This window comes from Panthera uncia, assembly GCF_023721935.1.
Source record: "Panthera uncia isolate 11264 chromosome C1 unlocalized genomic scaffold, Puncia_PCG_1.0 HiC_scaffold_4, whole genome shotgun sequence".
NCBI lineage: Eukaryota > Metazoa > Chordata > Mammalia > Carnivora > Felidae > Panthera > Panthera uncia.
Window position 1 is genome coordinate 87,369,289 of NW_026057585.1, and position 23,238 is coordinate 87,392,526.

Below are 23,238 nucleotides of genomic sequence, written 5' to 3' on the forward strand. Positions count from 1 at the left end.
ATTTGTTCTTGAATTTTAGGAGTTCTTTGAATATTCTGGATATTAAGCACTTATCAGATATATGATTTTCAAATATTTTCTCCCATTTTGTGGGTTATTATTTCATTCTTGATGGTATTCTTTGATGCACAAAAGTGATGAAGTCCAATTTCTCTGTTTCTCCTTTTGCTGCCTATGATTTTGGTGCCATACTCAAGAAATCATTGCCAACTCAAATGTCACGAAGCTTTTCCTCTATGTTTTCTTCAAAGAGTTTTGTAGTTTTAGCTCTTACGTGTAGATTTTTGATCCATTTTGAGTTAATTTTTGTATATGGTGTGAAGTAAGCATCCAATTTCATTCTTTCCGATGTGGATATCCAATTTTCCCAGCATCGTTTATTGAAAAGACTGTCCTTTTCCCCACTGAACGATCTTGGCATCCTTGTTGAAAATTATATGACCATATATACAAGGGTTTCTTTCTTGGTTCTCTATTCTATTCTACTGATCTATATGTCTTCCTTTATGCCAGTACCACACTGTTTTTATTAATATAGTAAGTTTTGAAATCAAAAAGTGTCAGTCCTCCAACTTTGCTTTTTTTTTTTTCCAAGATTGTTTTGGCTATTCAGGGCCCCTGGAGGTTCCACATGAATTTTAGGATGAATGTTTCTATTTCTTCAAAAAACATCATTGAGGTTTTAATAGGGATTGCACAGAATCTGCAGATCACTTTGGATGATACTGACATCTTAACAATATTGTCTTCCAATTCATGTACATGAGATACCTTTCCATCTATTTCTGTCTTCTTTAATTTCAGGAATTGTTTACAGTTTGTTTATAGTTTTCAGTGCACAATTCCTGAAAGTCAAAAATAAATATGTCATAACAGTCATGAAAATCATAAATAAATATTTTAAAATAAATTAAATGCCGTGCTAGTATTTTGAGGTCTGATTCTGTCCGTTAGCTGCAGGTTTGAGAACTCTGGGAGTAGTTTTTGGTGCTGAGGAAATTTTTGGTACTATGGAAGCATAACAGAACACTTATCAGGTCATGTTCTTCCCTAGCTAAAATCTGAGCCCCCTGATGGCAGGGACAGTGCCTTCTCTGACTCCCGTAGGAATGCCAGTTAGTGCATTTACCAGCTGGATACCACCCACCCAGTAGCCACAGTGACTTTCCACTAAATGGGAATTTGATCATCTCTCTCTGCTTAAAACCCATCAAATGCATTGTTATTAAGATAGCTGTTAATGTGTTCTCCAAAGCCAGTGGTATGGTCCCTGTCAATCTCTCCCATCTTAGTAGAAAGTCCCATCCTTGCTCTGCAGTCATTCTGGCCTTCTTATCTCTCTAAAACAGTGTTTTTCAAACATTTCTAAATTACAACCTACAGTAAGAAATTTAATTTACATTGTAACCTAGTTGACATATGTAACAACAAACAAAAGATTTGCAAAGCAGTACTTAGCTTTACTACTATTTTCTCCAATTTTTTCTATTTTTTAAAAAAGTTGGCACCTGCTAGATTAACGTTATGACCCATTAATGGGGTACAACATGCATTTTGAAAAACACTGCTCTAAGCATTCAATTTCTTTGCCCCGGGGCCTTTGCATATGGTTTGCTCTCTGGAAAGCTTTTCTTGTGTCCTCTTTACCTGGATAAATCTTACTCATTCTCAAGGTATGAAATCAAAGGATGTTTCATGCTCGCGCGCACTCTGTCTCTCTCATTGACTGCCTGCATTTGAATCCTGGAGGTCGTGATGAAAGAGTTAATACGTGCAAAGAACTCAGACCTGGGCATGGCAAATACTAATGCTTCATCTTATTACTTTGCACTCGGAACTGTAAGGGTATTCGTGATTACTGCTAAAGGTAGTAATTATGCAACTATTTATGTGATTATTAATGTCTTCCTACAGCTCCCAGACTCCAAACCCCTTGATTAATTTTTGTTCATCTTTATAGTCCTAGCCTCACTTCGCCATGGCAAGTAGAAGGCACTCAGAAAACGTAATGGATAAGGAACAGCAGGCCAGAAGAAAGAAAAACAAACTGGAAACAGAGTCAGCTGAGGGTGTCATTCCGCCGCACCCGAAGCCCCGCCCCAAAGGCAGGGGCACGCCCACCTGGCGGCTGGCGGTCACGTGAGGCTCAGCCGAGGTCCGCGGGGGAAGCTGGGCCAAGATGGCGACAATGAGGAAGCTCCTGCCGCGGAGACTGATGGTTTTGGCGTCTCTCCGGGCTGTAAGTGCCCCGGCCCGCCGAGGGGTGGCCCTGCAAGCACCGTGACGGTCGGGTTCGGGGCCCTGGCCCGTGGCGGCTGCTCTTTGAGAGCCGAAGCCGGACAGCTCCTCAGGCCACCGTCGGGAGGAGGGCCTTGGAGTCATGGATCCTCTTTGTCCCGCCCAAATCCCTTGAGGGGCACAGGGAAACTGAGGCCCGGAGATAGGGAACGATTTGCCCGGGTCATGGAGATCTGGGTCTCTTCCCGGCGACCCTAGCACCTCGTCCCTCCGAGCTTCCGACCTTGCCAGGCTTCTCAGTAGCGAATGTCACGAATACCCTTCCAATTCCGAGCGGAGAAAGCAAGGCTCTCGCCCTCCCTCCGCCGGCATTGCCAGCTCTGGTTGCATTTGGGGACGCTTGGAGAGCCATCCTAGCGTGCCAAGTAGGACTGGGATCGCGTAAGACTATTTGTGATTCCCTTGGAATCGTACTTTGGGCATATTCGAGCCTGATGTTCCTGCTCAGTGAGCGGAGGGAAAGTGTAGGAGACCTAGTTGAATAAGGGGTTGAATAAATTGTTTTGGTTAGAGTTAGAGCTAGAGCTCTGGTGCCCAGTGGTTCTGCCCCTTTCTAAATTGAGTGACAATCATTTACTCTCTAAACCTCCGTTTTCTCGTCTATAACTTGGGTAAACATTACCTCCGGGTTCTTTGGAGTGGAAGGAAAATGTAGGTAAAGCATTTGACATTGTTTTAGGTCATAGTAAGGGATAAGTCAGTTGTGTTATTTTTGCCTTAGATTGTTTAGGAAGAGTTAGAAGAGTAAGGTGGAGAAAATGGCACTGTCTTGGCAGTGGGCCCCTCGGAAGACCACTCTAATGTCTGCTAGGCCACCCACCCCTACCGATTATTAATGTGTAAAGTAGAGATGGTGCTTCCACCTTGAAAAATAAAATTAAATGAGATGGTGGGCATCAACGTGCTGTGAAAAAAAATGTGTGATGACGTGGTGGTAATAGGCCCTTCGTGGGGTTACTAGCATAGGGTTGAGAGCAGAAGCAGATGGTTCAAGGTCAGACTTCTTCACTTGCTAGCTGTGTGATTTTGGCTAATCTTTCTGAGGCTGCTTCTTCCTGAACGGACTTGAGATGATGATAGTCCCTGCCATGGAGGTACTCAGTGCGGTACTGACCCTGAAGTTAGCGCTGGACTTCAGTTGCTATTAACTGTTGGTACCGGTATGCCGTAGCTCGGGAGGCTTGGCCCAGGACTTCTGTGGTTAGAGGAGATCATCTCTGGGCAGAGCTGTACAGAGGGAATGAACTGGGTGATTAACCAAGACAGGTAGAATATTGGGGGGGGGGGGGGGGGAGACAGAAAAGTGGCAAAGAGGCAATGTGGCCTAGGGGTTAAGAGCAAGCGTTGTACGTCTACACTGCCAGGTTCAGATATCGATCAGTGGGTCAGCTAACCATCTGACCTTGGGAGAGTTATTTAATCTCTGGGCTTCACAGGAGATTGTAATAGGCCGACCTAATGAGGTTGAGAGGATGGTATGGGTTAATGTGTAAAAGGCGCTGATGAGTGCCTGGCAAATATTAAATGCTTAATAAATGTGGATTATTATTTTATTATGTGAAGAGTTGTTACGGGGAAGGAAGTGGAATTGAGTCTGTGCTTTTCTAGTAAAAGGACACTGGAAGCGGGTCTTGCGTGCTTTCAACAACATCCAGCAGTTATTTGTCAAACCCGTATGTGTCCCAGGGCCTTGGAAATACGGCAATGGATAAAGCAAAGTCCCTGCCTCATGCAGCTTACATTCCAATGGGATCCATTTAGGGCAATGGACTAGCATAGGCTGAACATCCCTGTTGTAGTGACATTCACCTTGCAGAGACCTTCCTATTGACTTCATGAAATTCATTGGCTCATCGCCTTAGTCTCTGACTAAAAGCAAGGCCAGTTCAGGTGAGTTGTTCAAGTTCTAGCTGATTCATAGCAGGGAACGTTTCCTTCCTTAAGGGTTTCAGGAGTTGGCGATCCTCAGCAGATTACCCAATGCACTTCTCTCCCGCGGCCTCATTGCATTATGTTTATCCAGATTAATTATGGTAACACGAAGTTAATTTGAAGAGTTGTAGTATTAAGAAGAACAGAGGAGAGGGGCGCCTGGGTGGCTCAGTCGGTTGAGCGTCCGACTTCAGCTCAGGTCACGATCTCGCGGTCTGTGAGTTCGAGCCCCGCGTCGGGCTCTGGGCTGATGGCTCGGAGCCTGGAGCCTTCTTCCGATTCTGTGTCTCCCTCTCTCTGCCCCTCCCCCATTCATGCTCTGTCTCTCTCTGTCTCAAAAATAAATAAACATTAAAAAAAAATTAAAAAAAAAAAAGAAGAACAGAGGAGAGAGGGGAGAAAAGCCTTGTTTATTACTTGGTGGTAAGGAGAGGAAGATTTGGGGCAGAATTTAAATGGAGGAGACTCAAGGACTTTTTTTAATGTGTTCAGCTGTTGGTGTCCTCTCCCCTCAAGCCCCTTCCTTGTCATCACACAGCCTATGACTAACAGAACAAGTCCTCCTCTATCCCCCAACCCCACGAAGTCTAAGACGAACTACTCCCCATACCTAGTAATTGCCCTCCTCTGGGGCAGCTATGCCCCTTCATGCATTTATTTGTTGTTTCAGTAACTTTTTAATGAGTGCCTGCTTTGTGTGCCAAGCACAGTGCCAAACACAAGGGATGGAGTGGAGGTCGAGACTGAGCCTCATAGAGCTTATATTCTATTGGGGGAAACATTGAGTAGGCATTATTTGCAGTGCTCTGAAGGAATTACTGTTTTGATACGGAAAATGATGAGGGTGAGGGGATTGGCAGCTTTACAAAGAGTGGTCAGAAGAGGCTCATCTGGCTGAAAGGTGAGAAGGAGCCAGATGTGGACGAGCATTCTGGGCAGAGGGAACAGTAACCCTCGAGACCCTGCTGTGGGAGGAAGGCCATTGGGACTGCAGTGTAGTTACCCCACTGGGGAAGGTGGGGCAGTGGGAACAAGTAATGGGTTCACTGGGAGGTGGGGGGGGGTGTGGGACAGTAGAAACAAGTAATGAGTTCACTGGGATTAGCAGGAGCCAAATGATAACCTTCTAGCCCATGGTGAGTGGGGTCAGGGGATGAGTCAAGTTTCTGGCTTAAGCAGTAGAATGTATGTGATGATTTTTACTGAGAAAGCATGAAGTCAGATGGGGCTTCAGGAGAATTTAAACAGTTCTGTTTGGGGACTTCTAAGTTTAGGAGGGGCAAATAGGTTTGTGTAAGAAACAACCTAAATGCTCCGCTGACAGACAGTTGGAAATGGACTTTTACTAGGAGCATGAATCTCTTGCCCATTCCTCAGTGAAACATTTTTGTTCTTTTTGTTCTCAATTCTAAAATGAACCAAATGTGAGAAATATTTACTGTTCAGTGAGAAATACTGCTTCTTGTCTCAGTGAAGGTGGATCCATTCTTTTAGATCTGTCCCCCTGGGGACTTGGGACAATCTCTTCTGGTTACTTTTCATTTCCTCTTTTAAACCAAAGGTCAGCACCTCTTCTGCGGATACTTTCCCAAAGCAAGTGAAAATTGTGGAAGTTGGTGCCCGAGACGGACTACAAAATGAAAAGGTAAAGATGGAAATCATCCAAAAGAGGTTTTTCAGGCAGTAAGAGCTCCCTGTGGTGGGCACAGCCGGGATGGACAGAGCTGTGCAAGACACGATTGTCCCAGCCAAAGTCCAGGAGGCCGGGCAGGCACCTGTGACGGTAAAGCAATCTAAATTGGTGGAGCGACAGGTGTGGTGTCCCCAGGGGGAACATCTCAAGGCCCAGTGGGGCAGACCACAGGAGAGTAGAGTGAAGGTGAGAGCATGCCTTTTATCCAGCAATTCCACACAAGGGGACTTATTCAAAGGAAGCAATGAAGGCCACATGCAAAGATTTAGCCTTAGACATGTTCCTTCCAACCCCCTTGTAACAACAGAACAGTTGGAAACCACCTAAATGCTCAGTGTGGGGAATGTTAGATCAAGTACTTAAATGACTTCATAAAATGGATTATGAAGTTGTTACTAATATAGGTGTATATTAAGTGACTCAAGCTGATGATAAGATAGTATGTATATTCTTTAGTCTTACACTTTTATGTAAGAAACAAAAAAGTTTATATGTGTGTGGGAACATCTACCTAGAAAAGAGTCTAGAACTGTCCTGTCCAGTACAACTTTCTGTGAAGATGGAAACGTCGTAGATGTGAGCTGTGCTGGACATGTGGCTATCGAGCACTTGAAATGTGGCTAACGTGGGGTGCTGTGGTGGCTCAGTCAGTTAAGCGTCCGAGTTTGGCTCAGGTCATCATCTCATGGTTCGTGAGTTCACGACCCGCATCGGGCTGTCTGCTGTCAGCACAGAGCTTGCTTCAGATCCTCTGTCCCCCTCTCTCTTGGCCCCTCCCTTGCTCACACATGTGCCCCCACTCTCTCTCTCTCAAAAATAAGTAAACATTGAAAAGAGAGAAGAAAGAAATAAAGAAAGAAAGAAAGAAAGAAAAAGAAAAGAAAAGAAAGAAAAAACAAAAGTGACTAGTGTGACTGGAGAACTGAAAGTTTGTTTTTATGTAACTTAAATTAATGTCAATTTAAATAATCACATATAGCTAGTGTTTAATGTATTGGATTACATGGATCTAGAAAGCTACATTATCAGGGTGTTACCGTTGTTATCTCTGGGAGATTTTAAGGATGGTTTTCTTCTGGTTTTGGCATGTTTTTTGAAATAATCATGTATTATTTTTTCAATCAGAAATGTCTTTTTTTCCTTCTTTCTTCCTTTCCTTTCCTTTCTTTCTTTCTCTTTCTTTCTTCTTTTTGAAAAGCCAAGTTTTAATAGTGAGAGCTTATTTCTGACAATAAACTGTAAGCTCTGTGAGGGCAGAATCGTTTCTGTTCTGCTCACTGCTGTATCCCTAGCACCTAGCACAATCCCCGGAACATGGAGGGCTCTTAAAAATTACGGAATGAATTAAGGTAAAGCAATGGGAGAGAAATTAGGGGGTTGGGGTGGACGGGCCTGGTGAGAAGGACTGAGTTCTTGGATTTTTTACCTAAACCTGTAAGTACTAAGGAGCCATAGAAGGCTTTTGAGCAGGAGAGTGAAACAATAGAGACTGTTTTAGAAGGATTCCTTGTGGGATGAATTGGTAGAGTGAGACCATGCCGTAATATACATGGGAGAATGATAGTGGATTTGGAAAGGGGGATCCATAGAACCTAGTGGAGCAACTAGGCGAGGTGGGGGAGGGAAAGAAAGAAGCAGTAGGCTGACCATGTGAGGATGAGGCCCTGAGCCAGTTGGGAGGTGGAAAAGGGGGCAGTGTGATACTTTAGGGGCCCCATCTCCTGGGACCCAGAGAGTTAGTCATCTCTGCCCTTTCGAGCCATCGCACATTGATCTCAATTTGTTTATGGTGGGTTCATAAATTAACAGTTAAGAAAAAGCCTTTAAGGCAGAAAAATTATCATTTCCATGTAAATATTTACACCTTTTCAGGCGAGAAGTTGCCTCCACTGCAAAATGCTATCTGTAGAACTTGAAGATGTGCCCCACCTACTGGCAAGGATTACGTGTGAACTCATTCATGCTTAGAAGTTGAGATAGTGAAGTGCATGCTTTTTTTTTTTTTAACGTTTATTTTTCAGACAGAGAAAGACACAGCATGAACGGGGGAGGGGCAGAGAGAGAGGGAAACACAGAATCGGAAGCAGGCTCCAGGCTCCGAGCCATCAGCCCAGAGCCCGACGCGGGGCTCGAACCCGCGGACCGCGAGATCGTGACCTGAGCCGAAGTCGGACGCTTAACCGACTGAGTCACCCAGGCGCCCCAATGTGAAGTGCATGCTTTAAGCAGAGCTTTGAACTAACGGGCACTGCATTTTGAGACCACTGTATTCCCAGCTTTGCTAACCTGTCTTTTCTGGTGTTTCTGTCTCCTCTACAGAATATTGTGCCTACTCCTACAAAAATCAAGCTGATAGACATGCTTTCTGAAGCAGGACTCCCTGTTATAGAAGCCACCAGCTTTGTGTCCCCCAAGTGGGTTCCCCAGGTGAGCCCCAGCCCTCAGTAACAGGCGTTTCTCAGATGAAAGAGGTGTAAAGTTTTGCATTTGCCCTGAAAGTAGGTAGAAGTTGGGAACAGAGGTCTCCTGATCTCTGGCTTGGTCTCAGGTGACTCCTAGTAGCATGGTGCAGCACAGGAACATAAGGAGGAGGCTTGCCCCTTCCTTGCTTGGGGGTCTTGGTGAGGTCTTCCCCTCTCCAGGTTGAGGGTGACCTCTCAGGTCTCTTCTGGCTCTGGAAGTCTAGAATCTCTAGACCTGTCTAGAGATGTGGTGTCTGTGTTTGTAAAAGGGAAAGACAACTGCTGCTTCACAGAAACAATCAAGTGGGAAGAAAGATCCTGTTTACCTGAGTAGTAAATAACACAGAGTATGTTCTCATTAAATGGCTGGTAGCGTCATTGCTGCTTTTCCTGCTTATGTAAAGCTGACAGTGTTAGCCATATGGAGAAATTGGGGGAATTACCTGCACCGAGGAGCCTTCTGGCCCATCAGTGCAAAACAAATAGTAAAGCACTGGGAAGATGCGGCTCTGCAAAAGGACTTCCTTTCCAGGGGTCTGGACAACAAAGATCTTGTGATAAAAACGCTTTCTGTACCTGAGCTCTCTGCCTGCCTTTGGCAGTGACCTGGCATTGTCTCCTTTGGCTCCCAGATGGCTGACAATGCTGAAGTCTTGAAGGGCATCCAGAAATTTCCTGGCATCAACTACCCGGTCCTGACCCCGAATATCAAAGGCTTCCAGGCAGCGGTAAGAGACTAGCTTGATGGCGGGGGCCTCTGAAATGAGATAGACAGCATCGGTCCCCGTCTTGTCCCTGAGCCCCAGTTCCTGTTGTGGGATGTCTGTCTGAAGGGCTTTCTCCAGTAACGATGAGCACTGTCAGACAGACCGGGCCCTGCCACCCCCAGCTCTCTGATCTTGACCGGCTACTTAATCTCTCTGAGCCTCAGGTTCGGCCTGTAAAATAGGGCTAATCATGGTTACCTGATGCTGGGAGGATTTCAGAGGATAGAATGCACCTATATTGCTTAGCAAAAGCCTGGTAGAAGGTAAGTGCTTAATAAATGTTAGCTCTTGTTAATACACGTTTCCTCTTTAGAGAAAAGGAATCGTGCTCCCCACAGTGGTTGCTCGTATCTGCTAACTTTCTTACAAGTTAGGACAAAAGCATCATTGGGGATGTTGATTCTGAATTTAGGCAGAAAACTGTCCTTCAGGGTGATTTGCAGGGTGGTGATGGCAGTGGTAGTGTTGGCCTTTGGGGGAAGGCCACGGGTGGTGGTGGGGTTTTTTTTTAAGCTTTTAATTCTCTATTTTTGAGAAAGAGAGAGAGTGCAAGCAGGGGAGGGGCAGAGAGAAGGACAGAATCTCAAGTAGGCTCCGTGTTGCCAGCGCGGAGCCTGATACGGGGCTCGAACTCACAAAACTGCGAGATCATGACATGAGCCGAAATCAAGAGGCAGAAGCTTAACCGACTGAGCCACCCAGGCACCCCAGGTGGTGGTGTCTTTTTAAATGAAGATCTAATTCACAGTGTCAATTTCCTAGGGCTACCATAAGAGAATACCAAAAGCTAGGCAGCTTAAAACAGCAGAAATGTATTCTCCACAGCTCTGGAGGCCAAAAGTGTGAAATCAAGGTGTTAATAGGGTTGGTTCCTTCTGAGGACTGGGAGGACAACTCTGTTCTCTCTGCCTCCGTCTTCACCGGCCATTTCCTCTGTGTGTGTCTTCACATGGCCTCCGTCTTAGAAGGACACCAGTCCTATTGAAGTAGAGACCAGTATGACTTCATTTTAACTGATAACTTTTTTTTTTTTAATTTTTTTTTAATGTTTATTTTTGAAGGAGAGAGAGACAGAGTGTGAGTGGGGGGCGGGGGGAGACAGAGAGAGAGGGAGACACAGAATCCGAAGCAGGCTCCAGGCTCTGAGCTGTCAGCACAGAGCAGGACACGGGGCTCGAACCCCCAAACCGCGAGATCATGACCTGAACTGAAGTCGGGCGCTCAACCGACTGAGCCACCCAGGCGCCCCTTAACTGATTACTTACACACCCATCCTTTTCCCAAATAAAACCACGTTCTGGGGTACTAGGGATTAGGACTTCTATAAATCTTTTGTGGGGGGACACAATTCAACCCATAATATTCATATATTATAAAATTTGCCATAAGACCAGAGTGTTTGCCAAGCTGTTGTTCCTCGAAGGGAAAAAGGCTGAAAGGAGCTCACCCGGCTCTTGGCAGGTTGCTGCTGGAGCCAAGGAAGTGAGCATCTTTGGAGCTGCCTCGGAGCAGTTCACTAAGAAGAACACCAACTGCTCCATTGATGAGAGTTTACAGCGCGCTGATGAAATCTTGAGGGCGGCTCGGGCCGCTGGTATCCCTGTGCGCGGGTGAGTGAGACCACATCAGTGCCTTTCCCTCGGCACCATTCTGGAATGGGGCCAGCCTCTGACTCAACACCCTCCTCCCCACAGACTCCTTATCCTGGGTGCAGGCAGCCCACACTCCACACCTGTCCTTTGTTCTGTGGCTTGAACACCCCCATTCGTCCATCTTGGGGCCTCCACACCGCTCTTCTCTCTGTCTGGAATGCTCTTCCAGCAGCTCTCCTGCCCCGCCCCCACCTCCCACATCGCAGCCCCAGAGGTCCGCCCCCCTTCCCCCGGGCCACCCAGGCTGCCGTGGACCGCCTGTAGCCGCTCCTGTCACTTTCCCCGCTCTTCCCCTCACAGCAGTCACTCAGAGATGATCGCATCCACCCCTTGGGTTGCCCTTTTCTTGGCTCTCTCCCTAACTGGAAACAGACTCCGTGAGGGTAGGGACCTTGGCGTCTTGCTCACCACATGACCCAGTGCCTGGCACTTAGTGGGCAACTCAGTAGATAGCAGTTGAGTAAATGAGTGTACGTATGAATCCTCGAGCAGCTCACCGGAGCAGCTGATCCTTGGCCTTCAGGCCAGCCCAGCCCTTCTGTTCCTACTTGGGTTTCATCTGTGCTTGGCCCCCTCCTGTGAGTAGGGGCCGCATACCCTGTGGCTCCGGGGCCTGTCATACTGCCCTCTCCCGGCTTCTCCCGGCTGTTCTCTGGCTTCTCTCCTCAGGCCTAAGCAGCCCCAGCTTCCTGAACAGCGCCTTTTAGTCCCCTCCCTGCCCTGGCTCTCCACTGCCCCCTCCTGGCGTGACACGGCATGACCATTCTGACTCCACATCCTCGAATTCGCCTTTCACCCAGACGTTTGACCTGCCCCACTCCAGGGGTGTATGTGAAACAGCAACCCTCGACCCTGCGTCAGCTCTGCTGGCCAAGGAGCTCGGGGGAACTGACACCATACCTCCCCTGTCCTCCCACAGGTATGTCTCCTGTGTGCTTGGATGCCCCTATGAAGGGAAGATCTCCCCGGCTAAAGTAGCTGAGGTGTGTGTGTGTATCGGGGCGGGGTTTTCTGAGGGTCGTCTCCCTTGCCTGCCCCTGAGGTCCTCCTCACCACCCTTTCCTGGTGGGTCACTGATGTCGTTCGTTCACCCAGCTCCTTCCTTCATTCCCCCTGGGAGCACAGCCCAGCACTTGCTCCTGGAGGCCCGCCTCCCAGTGCAGCTTGGATTCTCTCAAGCCCCCACCTTCCGCCCCAGCCTGAAAACCTCTGATGCGGCTTCCAGTCTGGTCAGTGGACTGGTGATAATTGAGGTGATCTAAGGAGAGGCTCCTCCCCCGGGGTGCCTGTGGTTCCTTGCAGCGGTTGGGGAGGCCGCGTCCTTGGCGCCCTCTGAGCAGTAACCAAGTCAGCACCGAGAAGAGCACGGTGTGGGAACGGAGTCTGAGCCACCCAAGAGCTCACGCCCCTTAGCCCTCAAAGTCACCCCGAAAATTTGGTCGTGTTAGTGTTACTCCATTTTTCAGGCGAGGAAACGAAGACCGAACGATTGCCGCCCAGGTTGTAGATGGTGCAGCTGGGTCTCAGCCCCACCTGCTGTGCCCCCACTTGCGTGGGGAGCGTCCGGGCAGGTGCCTGCTGAGGGCGGCGGCCGCACACTGCGTCTCGGCCGCCGGCCCCGCCAGTCCTCACCGTAGCCCACAAAGGCTCGTCGCCGTTTCTCAGAAGCAGAAATGGAAGCTCCGAGAGGGTCAGCCCTTCGCCGGCGCCCCCAGCCAGGGAGCGGGCAAACTGGGACGGCCACCAGTGTCCGTCACGCCGGAGCCTGCTCCTTCGCTGCGGCCTCCGTCCCCACGGGTCGTCCTCGGCCTGCTGCCCGGGCGGTGGGGCTCGCCCTTGCATCCCCCTGGCGCACCTCGGCCGAGCATCCGCTGCGTCCCCGGCCCTGTCATCCCCTCCGCCTTCTCTGCAGTGCAGGGTGGGGCAGCGTCTCCTCAAGCGGGACACACGCTGCCCTGGATTTTCAGTGGTTTTAGGGATTTGCAAATGGGCTTCTAAAAGTTTAAACAGTTGTGTACTTCTATTGACAGTATATAACTAGCACCTCAGACCCACGAGGTGACAGATCTTGCTGAGGATAAAGTAGGTGACAGGAACCCATGGTCCTGGGTCCAGTGTTTGGCTGTGGCACAGGGAGGAAGTGAAGGACCGAAGTCTGAGGCGCGCCGGGGAGGAAGGCACAGGGTCACAGCCCCGGGGTTGCTCCAGCGGCTGGCCCTGCTCCCTCACGTCTCAGCAACCTAATGAGGAGAAAGGTTATTGTCACTGCCATTCAGAAAGTCGTAAGGGGCCTATGACGCGACAGGAATTTAGTGTTTCGGACGGGGAGATGTTCCGCGTAGGCCAAGAATCCCTGCGTCTGAAGTCTTGGGCCCCGGACCTGGAGAATCCAGTGCCCTCCAAGTACTGCTTGCTTGCTTCCCCAGATCACCAAGAAGATGTACTCCATGGGCTGCTACGAGATCTCCCTGGGGGACACCATCGGCGTGGGCACCCCTGGGATCATGAAGGACATGCTGTCCGCTGTCACGTATGAGGTGCCCGTGGCTGCCCTGGCCGTCCACTGCCATGACACCTATGGCCAGGCCCTGGCCAACACCTTGATGGCCCTTCAGGTAATCAGGGCATGTCCTGGGAGAAAGACCTGTGTCCATTCTCCTAAAGGGCATAGTGGCAGGCCAGCTAGGTTCATGTATTCTTTCAATAAGCTCTCACTGATTACCTGTGTGCCGGGCCCTTGCCTGGCCACCGTGGACACAGACATGTGACCCTCGCCTAGAAGGGCCTTAGGGGAGACAGCCAAGGGCGTTTTGTGGTAGCCTTCGTGCATTATGACAGATCACAGGAAGAGAGGAAGCACAAGGCTGAGGAAGGCCTCCATCCCAGCCAAGAAGGCCAGAGAGGATTTGCCAGAGGAGGCTTGAATGAAGCTCGGAGGCTGTGAAGAGGTGAGCAGTTGAAAAGGGGAGTGAGGGGCGCCTGGGTGGCGCAGTCGGTTAAGCGTCCGACTTCAGCCAGGTCACGATCTCGCGGTCTGTGAGTTCGAGCCCCGCGTCAGGCTCTGGGCTGATGGCTCGGAGCCTGGAGCCTGTTTCCGATTCTGTGTCTCCCTCTCTCTCTGCCCCTCCCCCGTTCATGCTCTGTCTCTCTCTGTCCCAAAAATAAATAAAAAACGTTGAAAAAAAAATTAAAAAAAAAAAAAAAGAAAAGAAAAGGGGAGTGAAAAGCTGACTAGGCAGCCCTCCATTGGAAGGCTGAGACGGGGTTCAGGGAGGACGCGTGCGCTGGCCCAGGGAGTGTGCACAGGGCTGTCGGGGAGCACACGAGGAGACCAGAAGTAGGGGTAGGCAAAGGTCACTCCGCTGCAGCCTTGCGTGCTGTTCCCCGAAGATTGAACCGAGGCCTCACGCTGGGTTTCCCTTGAGGTTTGCTTCTTGTGGGCTGGCCCAGAAGGATTCCCTGGACTGGCCAGCCCTAGAAGGAGAGTTCTGAGTGCCTGACTGCAAGCCACCTTGCCTTCACATTGGTCAAGGTCTGACCTATTTCTTTATGTTAGCTAAAGCAATCCTGGGCCATCTTTGGGTTGTTGTTTTTTTTTTTTCTCTTTTGTTTCTCCTTTCTTTTTCTTCTTTTTTTTTTCCCCCCTCTTATCTCCTAGAAGCTCACGTCTCTAAGCCACATGACTCTGTAACTTTCTGGGTCTGTTTTCTCCACTGTGGGTATCCAGGTTAAGGTCTGGGAGGTTTGAGGAGAGGGAAAGGGGCAAGTGGGCAGTACTGACTCAGGGCTGTGGGATAAGGCCTTCTGGGGTTAGAGGTCCAACTTGAAGTGAGAACAGCCTTGGGCAGGGGAGGAGGGGTGGATAAATGAATCACAGTAAACAACAGGGGTCTGAAATCTCAGCAGTGGGAGGTACTTCCTTTAGGTCTGTGTCCAGGAAGAGCATGAGGAGACCTTTCAGGGTGAGGAGTCCAGCATGAAAGGAACCAGGGATGATACCCCTGGTAGAGGAAACAGTGTCCACAAAAAAGATTCACACTGTTCCATGAACTAGGAGGAGGAACAGTAACAGAATTTTTAGCCAAAGGAAAGAATAACTCTCAGTGGAATTTCAGCCAGCAGTTGATTGGGAGGTTTGCAAAGACTGGCTTTGGAGGGCCCTGGTCCCCACAATGACAGCCATGTTTCAACCCCTTGTGTTTCCAGATGGGGGTGAGTGTTGTGGACGCCTCTGTGGCAGGACTTGGAGGCTGTCCTTATGCACAGGGGGCATCAGGAAACTTGGCCACTGAGGACCTTGTCTACATGCTGTCTGGCTTGGGCATTCACACGGTAAGCACGCCTGCCCCCTGGTGGCGACAACCCTGAACTGACTAGAGCTCTCCCTGAAGCCAGAGGACAGAAGCTGATAGTTTTTAGGGTTTTTTTGTTTTTCTTTTTGGGTTTTTTTTTTTTGGGGGGGGGGGTGGTAGGGAGGGCACTTAAGAGGGCAAGGCTTTCAAGGGGTTAGGGATGTTTTATTGTACTTTTTTTTTCCAATACAAGTTTTATTTATTTTGAGAGAGAATGCGCATGAGCAGGGGAGGGGCAGAGAGAGAGGGACAGACAGAATCCCAAGCAGGCTCTGTGTTGTCAGCGTGGAGGCCAGTGTGGGACTTGAACGCACGAACCGTGAGATCGCTACCTGAGCCAAAGCCAAGAGTCAGAAACTTAACCGACTGAGCCACCCAGGAACACCTATTGTATGTTTTTGAGGTAGCAGAGTGTGGTTGATGGAGGCCACAAGGCCAGGCTCTCAGTTGGACAGGTCAGTTGGAGGAGGCACCAAGGTGTAGGGAAAGGGCCCTGAAAGGAGTCACATCCATTACCTGAGTCATTTCCCCCCACACCTTTGTTTCACTCCGTGTAGAATGAGGGCAGAGGTAGCCAGCCCTTCCCGGGGCTCCATCAGAGTCAGTTAAGGGCCCTCAGTGGTGGGTTGGAAGCAGTACCACGTCTGAGCTTTGGGACCAGACAGAACTCGGTTTAAAACCTACTCCTGTCACTCACGGGCTGTGTGACCTGACAGTTGTTTCACCTCCCTGGGCCTAAGAAATGGTGATGATAACAGCACCTATCTCCTAGGGCTGTTAGGATTCGATGGGAAAATGGGAGAATGTGCAGCCCAGGGCTGAGAGCATAGAATGCATCAGTGAATGAGAGCTACCGTGATGAACAGAGGTTTCCAGGGTGGCCCTTTGAGCTGGTGTTTTTGTCCCAGCTCTCCGCCTGTGGTCTTTATTACTTCAATATGGAGTTTTTGACCACTGCAGGCCAGGCCGGGTGCTGGGCGCTGGAGATGGGGTACCACACAGGACTGACCAGATTCCTGCCCTGGTGGCAGCACTAGAAACCATTTCCACATACAAGGAGAGGCACAGGGATAACCCCCGATGGCACAAGGATACAGGCTTGTGGGCAGTCGGGGTCCCACCATAAGAGGAACAAGACCCGGTCTGTCTTCACCTTTACTTTCTCAGTATCAGCTTTCTGTCCAGTCTGTTTCCCTGGGTGTGGAAGGCAGGTCATGACTTAGCGCATCGTCTCACTTGTTTCTCCAAGGGTGTGAACCTCCAGAAGCTCCTGGAAGCTGGGGCCTTTATCTGCCAAGCCTTGAACAGAAAAACCTGCTCCAAAGTGGCTCAGGCTACCTGTAAACTCTGAGCCATTTTGCTGCCTCAAGCGCTGGGGACAATGTGGGCAAGAGGGGCACACGTGAATGATTCCGGACAGGGCACATGGAAATGGGAATGAAATTCACAGGAGCAGGCACCTCCCGGGGGGTCTGCACATAGGGCTCCTGCAGAAGGGAGGCAGGAGGGCAGGAGCTGCTTGGCCTCGGGCCTCCTTGCCAGACCCAGGTGTGAGTGAGAAGCCTTGGGGGCTGTAGGTCTCCCTGCCCCATGAACCACCTCCCGCCAGGAGCTGAATGCCTGGGGGTCCCCTGGAACCCATTCCCTGGTGCTCCGGCCTCATCTCTGGGTGAAATCTGTCAGCTAGCTACACTACACACGTGGCTCGACCCTGCCATGGCCTTGGGGCCATCACTGACTCCGTAGAGCAAAGGGGTGTGGAGTTTTTCCCCAAGCCGGCAGAGGGGGCGAGGGCTGAGCTGCTCTGGTGGCCACTGCCAACTCTGGCATCTCTGGAAAATCTCCACTCTGAGCATGATTTTCGAAAAGCGCTTATGTAATTAAAGGTTTAATGACACGAAGCATTCAGGTATTCCGTTGTGCAGATGTGTGTACGAATGGGGGAGACTGGGGGGGAATAAACCACCTTTACAACATGGCATCCTGAGAGGAAAATGGAGACTTTGAGCTGGTTTACTGGCCTCTGGGTTTCCTCCGTTTCCCCACCCGGGCCCCAAATTCATAATGACTGGAAATCAGTGGCTTTGGGCTCGTTCAGGTCTGGCCAGAAACCCGCGGAGAGGTGGTTTCTGAGGCTCTTGGCCCTGAGAGCCGGGAGGCGCGGGTCCGGGCGCCTTGGGCTCCAGCTCCGGCGCTACCGTCGTCAGTCGTCCTCGCTGGACTGCAGGCCCAGGGCATTGCGGGCTGGGCACGGCTTGTTTGCTCGGGTCGTCAGGACTTCCTACGCACAGTGCCCCAGCCCTGCCCCTACTTTCAGCAGAAGCACGACACCGTCTTCTAGTCCACTGTGGCAGGCACGGTGCGGACGGACCGTCCCCAGTGGTCCGTGCGGGTGCCGAGCGCAGCGAGCACTGCGGCGTCCGCCCGAGCTTCCGATTGCCCTCCAGCTCTCTGGGTGGTTCTCGAACCAGACTTCGCAGAGCCCGCGGCCTCTGGGCGGCCGCCCCTTAGGGCCTGGGCTGCGCGCCGTCGCTGATTTCCCGCTAGGCTGGCTCGGAAGAACAGGCGGGGCACGTGCAGAGAGGCTGGCGAACGGGCGGTGAGCGGGGTGGGGGTGGGGGTGGTGGGAAGGGGGGGTGCCCCGCCTTCGGCCTGTGGCTCCCGCCGCGGGACAGCCGCCGGGCACCCGGAGCCGAGCTCCCCGGGCCAGGCCGCGCCTCCCCTCCGCCTTCCGACACCGGACCGCGCCGCGCAGGCGCCTAGATGTCGCGGCGCCCCTGGTCCTCCCGGCGCCCCGTAGCGCGCACTCCCCGGTGACACGTTTCCTTGGGGGCGTGGAGGGGGCGGGACCAGGTGGGCCGTGTGCTCTTAAAGGGACCCGGGCGCCGAGCGCGGGAGGCGGCGCCGCTGGAAGCAGCGCGGGGCGCGAGGCTCCGAACAGGTTCGCAAGGCGAATGCCGTGGTGGGGAGGGCTAGAGGGCTCGCGAGGGGCCGGGTGGCCTGCGGGGAGCGAGGGTTGGTTTCAGGGGTCCGGGCCGCGTTCCGGGCAGAGCCCCGCTAGGGCGGGCTCGCCCGTGCCTGTGCCGCTCCCAGCTCCCGCCGCCTTGGCCGGGGCGGCCCGACTTCATTCATTCCCGACCCGGGAGCTCCGAGCTCGGCCCCCTCGGAGCCACGGCCCACATCCCAGCCCGACGCCCATCGCCTCCTCCCCTCCATTTTGCAGACTGGGAAAACCGAGGAGGCGACATCCGACCGAGGTCACTCCGTCGGTCCGGGGCGAGTTCGACCTCACCACCCTTCCTGCCTCCCGGGGCCCCTCCGCGACCACTTTTCGGGCTTCCGCGAGGCGGGGTGGGGGCGGGGGCGGTCTTGGCGTCGGGAGCAGAGTCCAGCGGGAAGCCATGGGGGGAAGGGTGAAGTGCGAGGTTGGCTCGCTGTGAACCTGGAGATCCGGATTCTAGGGCGGCTATAGTAGCTGTGTGTATAGTAGCTGTGTGTCCTCGGGCAAATTACTTGACCTCTCTGACCTTAGTATCCTTCTCGGTAAAGTGCCGGCACTAACACTTGCCTCATTAGGATGTTGGGGGAACACAGGGAGAAAAATGCAGAAGTGCCCGGTAGGAGCCCGCCACTCAGCAGGAGCGCAGTCAAGTGGGTGGGAGTGAATAAGCCCAGAAGGGGACTGAGGCAGCCAGGAGGAAGGCGGCTGCGGGCCAGGCCACACCGAATGAAAGGCCTCAGTGTCTGGGGTTCCCTACCCACTCCCCCTCTCCGCCCACAGAGTTTGTTCAGGGCGGAGGTGCACACCTGGCAGTGGAGTCGGGACCAGGGCCACGTCTACAGCGCCCGGCTCGGTGCCGCCTAAAGTTGGGTGGCATCCTTAGCTCCAAGCGGGCGGTGACCCAGCTGGCCCTGGCATGCATTGGTAGAGGCTGAGCCAGCCTGAATGACCTGGGGCGGGTGGGGCCCACTCCGGGACTGTGGTGCTGCAGCCCCAGAGTCGGGCTCCAGTGGGCCTGGCAAAGGACCCCACCCTGTGGCCAGTTGGTACATTTCCTGCTTCCTCCCAGCTGACTCTTGTGGGAGTCAGGGGAGCTGCCTGGAGCGGGAGGTATTAATCACTGGGCCACTTTACACCTAGTGATGGCAGAGAGACTGGGAAGGCCTGAATTTGAGCAGACAGAACCTCTTCCTGGGCTCTTGGGAGTCCCAGTGCTGCTGGCCGTGTGTCCTTCGGGCCAGGACTGTCTAGTCCCCAGACACCGTGGGGGCCTTAGGTCTCATCTTCTCAATCACAGGTAAATTGGGACCAGGATTGTGGTGCCCGTGCATCAGTCTCCCCACCTGTGCCACATTGTGGGCGTTTCAAATCACTCACGTAAGCCTCACACGATTGCATCATGTTTGTAGTTATCAACTCCATTTTCTAAAGATGGAAACTGAGGCAGAGAGGATAAGTGATTTCCAAGGCCTAAGGCCAGAAAGAGATGATGTCCAGACCCGGACCAGGGCTGATTCCAGATCCACCCTATTAGCTGGGACACACTACTGCCTCCCTCGGACGTTAGGCGGGTCCCTGAGTGGGCCATCTCGACCACCTCTGACACTGTGTTCTGTGCCAGGTGCGATGGCAGAGAAGGTGCTGGTGACAGGCGGCGCTGGCTACATCGGCAGCCACACGGTGCTGGAACTGCTGGAGGCCGGCTATTTGCCTGTAGTCATTGACAATTTCCATAATGCCATCCGTGGTGAGCACAGGGGTGGGGGGCTAGGGCTTTGGGCGGGGACGGAAGGAAAACCTTTTGTTCTACCTCCACCTACTAGGGGTGACACACAGACACACACAGACACACACACACACACACACACACACACACACACATATATCAGGCTAGTCCCTTGGGAACCCAGGACCCGTCTTCTCCTTTGACGGTCTCCATGTGTCCAACCAGGAAGGGACTCCATGCCTGAGAGCCTACAGCGGGTTCAGGAGCTGACAGGCCGCTCTGTGGAGTTTGAGGAGATGGACATCTTGGACCAGGCAGCCCTACAGCGTCTCTTCAAGAAGGTCAGTGCTTGGCAGGCAGGCAGGCAGGGGGCCCTGCCAAGGGCCAGGGCCTGTAAAGCAACCTCTGACCCTGGCTTTGCACCTGCAGCATCACTTTATGGCAGTCATCCACTTTGCGGGTCTCAAGGCCGTGGGAGAGTCCGTGCAGAAGCCTCTGGATTATTACAGAGTTAACCTGACAGGAACCATTCAGCTTCTGGAGGTGAGACGTGTGGCAAGGACACGGACACCGGGAGGCCCCGGCCGGGCAGGCCACGCCAGACACGGTAGATGAGGGCCTGGGGGGCAGAGTCAGGCAGGGCCCGAGCTGTACCACCTTGGACACGTGTCCCTTTTGACTTCTCCGCCTCAGTCTCCCCATCTATAAATGGGAGCGCCCGAACCTCAGCCCCTCTCACCTGTAAAGGAGTAAGGGGGTGGGACTAAGTGCGGGGCAGAGGCCGCTGACGCCTCTCCTCCGTGAGCAGATCATGAGGGCCCACGGGGTGAAGAACCTGGTGTTCAGCAGCTCGGCTACCGTGTACGGGAATCCCCAGTACCTGCCCCTGGATGAGGCCCACCCCACAGGTGGCTGTACCAACCCCTATGGCAAGTCCAAGTTCTTCATCGAGGAAATGATCCGGGACCTGTGCCGGGCAGACAAGGTGAGGGTACCCCCTCCCCGCCCCAACACACACACACACACACACACACACACGCACGCTTGACCCAGCCCTGGCTCCACTCATGGACTCAAGGTCTCCCGTGAACACCCCCAGCTAGGACTCTGGAAGCTGCAGCGATTTGCCCAAAGTCACAGCACGGAGTGGGTGGGCCTGACCCCCTGCTGCTTTCCGGGGATAGAGACTAGGCCTGGGGGCAGGGGAAGCAGCTAAAGAGCTCTGGATTCGGCTTGGGCACAGCATGCGCCTCCTTCCCCATCTTCTGACCTGTGTCCCACAGACCTGGAACGCAGTGCTGCTGCGGTATTTCAACCCCATAGGCGCCCATGCCTCGGGCTGCATCGGTGAAGATCCCCAGGGCATCCCCAACAACCTCATGCCCTATGTCTCCCAGGTAAGGGAGAAGGGGAAGGTCAGGGGGTGGCCATAGGATTGAAGGGTACAACTGGTGCCAGAGGCCTGGAAAGAGCTGACCTGACCTCCACCCCAGGTGGCAATTGGGCGACGGGAGGCACTGAATGTCTTTGGCAATGACTATGACACAGAGGATGGCACAGGTGAGCCCAGGACCAGGAGGATCCAGGAGGGGGAGCCAGGGGGAGAGGGAGGTCCGACAGAGACTACACTTAACCCCCACACCCAACCACCTCCTCTGCAGGTGTCCGGGATTACATCCATGTCGTGGATCTGGCCAAGGGCCACATCGCGGCCTTGAGGAAGCTGAAGGAGCAGTGTGGCTGTCGGGTAGGGAGAAAAGGGAGAAGCGAATTTGGTGAGGGAGATGGGGTCCAGAGGGGTAGTTGGTCCACCCCCCTCCATAACCCGTTTTCCTCTCCTGGGCAGATCTATAACCTGGGCACGGGCACGGGCTATTCGGTGCTACAGATGGTCCAGGCCATGGAAAAGGCTTCCGGGCAGAAGGTAGGCCGGAACGTCACAGTGAGCTGGGCCCTTCCCACTAGCCTCCCTGACGGGGATCCCAGCGCCGCCTGGTTCCACCACCTGCCTTAGTGCTGTTAGCGCAGGGTGCCTGCACCTGCATTTCTCAGCCTGGTCGGCAGCGGGGCAGGAGGCGCCAGGGCCGGCTCAGCCAAGCTCCCGCTGCCCCTTCTCTTGCAGATCCCATACAAGGTGGTGGCACGGCGGGAAGGCGACGTGGCTGCCTGTTATGCCAACCCCAGCCTGGCCCTCAAGGAGCTGGGCTGGACAGCGGCCTTAGGGCTGGACCGGATGTGTGAGTTTTAGCCCTAACCCCTGACCCTGGGTGCTGGCCTGACCCCCGAGGCCAGGAAGGCAGGCCTGGCCAGGCCCCGGAGGCCTATGGGAAGAGGACAGGTCAGGGATGGTGGGGACAGGGGCCCGACCGGCTCAGGGGCTGGGAAGGGGCTGACTGGGTCTAGGCATGCCCACCCTGGGCCGCCCGAGGTGGCGGGAGCCCCGCGTTCCGACGTGGACCCTGACCCCACACCTCCCCCCATCACAGGTGAAGATCTGTGGCGCTGGCAGAAGCAGAATCCTTCCGGCTTTGGGGCACAGGCCTGAGACCTTCTCCTGCCACGCACCAGTGAAGGAAAGAAACACCTGCTTGTTCTCCAGCCTCCAGTGGGAACCCAGGGCCTCAGCCTCCCCTACCTCAAACCCCAGACGGGCCTGCTCAGCCCACCAGGCGGGGGGCCAAGGGTTCCACTGACCAGGAGTTGGGGGTCTCTCTTTTCCACGAACCCATCAGGACCACCAGAAGCAAATGTGGGAACGAGGGCCCTGACACAGGAACTAATTTATACTGCTCTGAAAGAGATTTCTAAAGTATTTAAAATAAAAGTTTTCTAACACTGGGGCAGATTCTTGCACATGATCACTCTCTACCCCTCGGACAGAATCATCCAGCCTGAGAGTTGAAGCAATTTAATTTTATCGGAATCCAGGATACAACAAGAAAAACACCCAAAACCACATGGAGACAGAAGACGAGACACAACTCCCCCACCTCCCCCCTGGCCCTAGAGTGGGGACAACGTGGGAGTGGGACAGCGGGGGGAGACTTTGAGCCTCAGTCCAGCCCTGCAGGCTCCAGGCCTACGGGGGAGAACAGGGCAATGGGGGGGGGGGGGGGCGGGGAGGGGCAGGGCCCAGCCCCCACGTTTCAGGGGCCTAAGGGAAGGCCCCCCTCGAAGGACTCTGCCCCCTCACCAACACCCCTGCCCAGGGGCAGGCAGCCCACAGCAGCACGGGGGCCGGGCCATGGACACATTCATGATTGAGAAGCAGCTGGAGAGAAGGAGGAGAGACACGATTATCTGGGCAGAGTCATGGCGGGGGGGGGGGGGGGGGGGGGGGGGGGGGGGGGGGGGG

General features: G+C 53.0%; 3 protein-coding genes across 6 annotated transcripts in view; 2 read left to right on the forward strand and 1 right to left on the reverse strand.

Annotated features, from left to right (window-relative positions):
• The first annotated feature begins 2,139 nt into the window (after positions 1-2,139).
• HMGCL (3-hydroxy-3-methylglutaryl-CoA lyase) lies at positions 2,140-17,910 on the forward strand. Of its 3 annotated transcripts, none has more exons than XM_049617815.1 (10): positions 2,156-2,239; positions 3,907-4,188; positions 5,792-5,875; positions 8,243-8,350; positions 9,018-9,113; positions 10,614-10,762; positions 11,724-11,787; positions 13,231-13,419; positions 15,011-15,136; positions 16,406-17,910. In XM_049617815.1, the coding sequence occupies exons 4-10, from the start codon at positions 8,282-8,284 to the stop codon at positions 16,505-16,507; spliced, it is 795 nt and encodes a 264-aa protein (XP_049473772.1). In that variant the 5' UTR covers positions 2,156-2,239; positions 3,907-4,188; positions 5,792-5,875; positions 8,243-8,281; the 3' UTR covers positions 16,508-17,910. The 3 variants fall into 3 exon arrangements, with proteins under 3 accessions (XP_049473771.1, XP_049473772.1, XP_049473773.1); XM_049617816.1 differs by having other exon boundaries at positions 2,164-2,239; positions 3,985-4,188; XM_049617814.1 differs by lacking the exon at positions 3,907-4,188 and having other exon boundaries at positions 2,140-2,239.
• Positions 17,911-18,007: 97 nt separating this feature from the next.
• On the forward strand, positions 18,008-22,721 carry GALE (UDP-galactose-4-epimerase). 2 transcript variants are annotated; one of them, XM_049617811.1, is made up of 11 exons: positions 18,008-18,097; positions 19,779-19,904; positions 20,109-20,224; positions 20,313-20,426; positions 20,692-20,868; positions 21,167-21,280; positions 21,377-21,443; positions 21,545-21,630; positions 21,730-21,807; positions 22,006-22,120; positions 22,370-22,721. In XM_049617811.1, the coding sequence occupies exons 2-11, from the start codon at positions 19,784-19,786 to the stop codon at positions 22,426-22,428; spliced, it is 1,047 nt and encodes a 348-aa protein (XP_049473768.1). In that variant the 5' UTR covers positions 18,008-18,097; positions 19,779-19,783; the 3' UTR covers positions 22,429-22,721. The 2 variants fall into 2 exon arrangements, with proteins under 2 accessions (XP_049473768.1, XP_049473769.1); XM_049617812.1 differs by lacking the exon at positions 18,008-18,097 and adding an exon at positions 18,134-18,413.
• Positions 22,722-22,775: 54 nt separating this feature from the next.
• The window catches only part of LYPLA2 (lysophospholipase 2), a 4,779-nt gene continuing 4,316 nt past the window's right edge, over positions 22,776-23,238 (reverse strand). Inside the window, exon 11 of the transcript XR_007454883.1 lies at positions 22,776-23,154. The gene's annotated coding sequence lies outside the window, so the exon portion shown is untranslated. The remainder of the gene's footprint in view (positions 23,155-23,238) is intronic.

Bases quoted from the DNA above. Each gene is read 5' to 3' on its own strand.
- GALE (XM_049617811.1), top strand. From the start codon at position 19,784: ATGGCAGAGAAGGTGCTGGTGACAGGCGGCGCTGGCTACATCGGCAGC. The intron at 21,808-22,005 runs GTAGGCCGGAAC...CTTCTCTTGCAG, and splicing joins AAAAGGCTTCCGGGCAGAAG to ATCCCATACAAGGTGGTGGC. The intron at 22,121-22,369 runs GTGAGTTTTAGC...CCCCCATCACAG, and splicing joins CTTAGGGCTGGACCGGATGT to GTGAAGATCTGTGGCGCTGG.
- HMGCL (XM_049617814.1), top strand. From the start codon at position 2,180: ATGGCGACAATGAGGAAGCTCCTGCCGCGGAGACTGATGGTTTTGGCG. The intron at 10,763-11,723 runs GTGAGTGAGACC...GTCCTCCCACAG, and splicing joins GCTGGTATCCCTGTGCGCGG to GTATGTCTCCTGTGTGCTTG. The intron at 11,788-13,230 runs GTGTGTGTGTGT...TTGCTTCCCCAG, and splicing joins CCCCGGCTAAAGTAGCTGAG to ATCACCAAGAAGATGTACTC.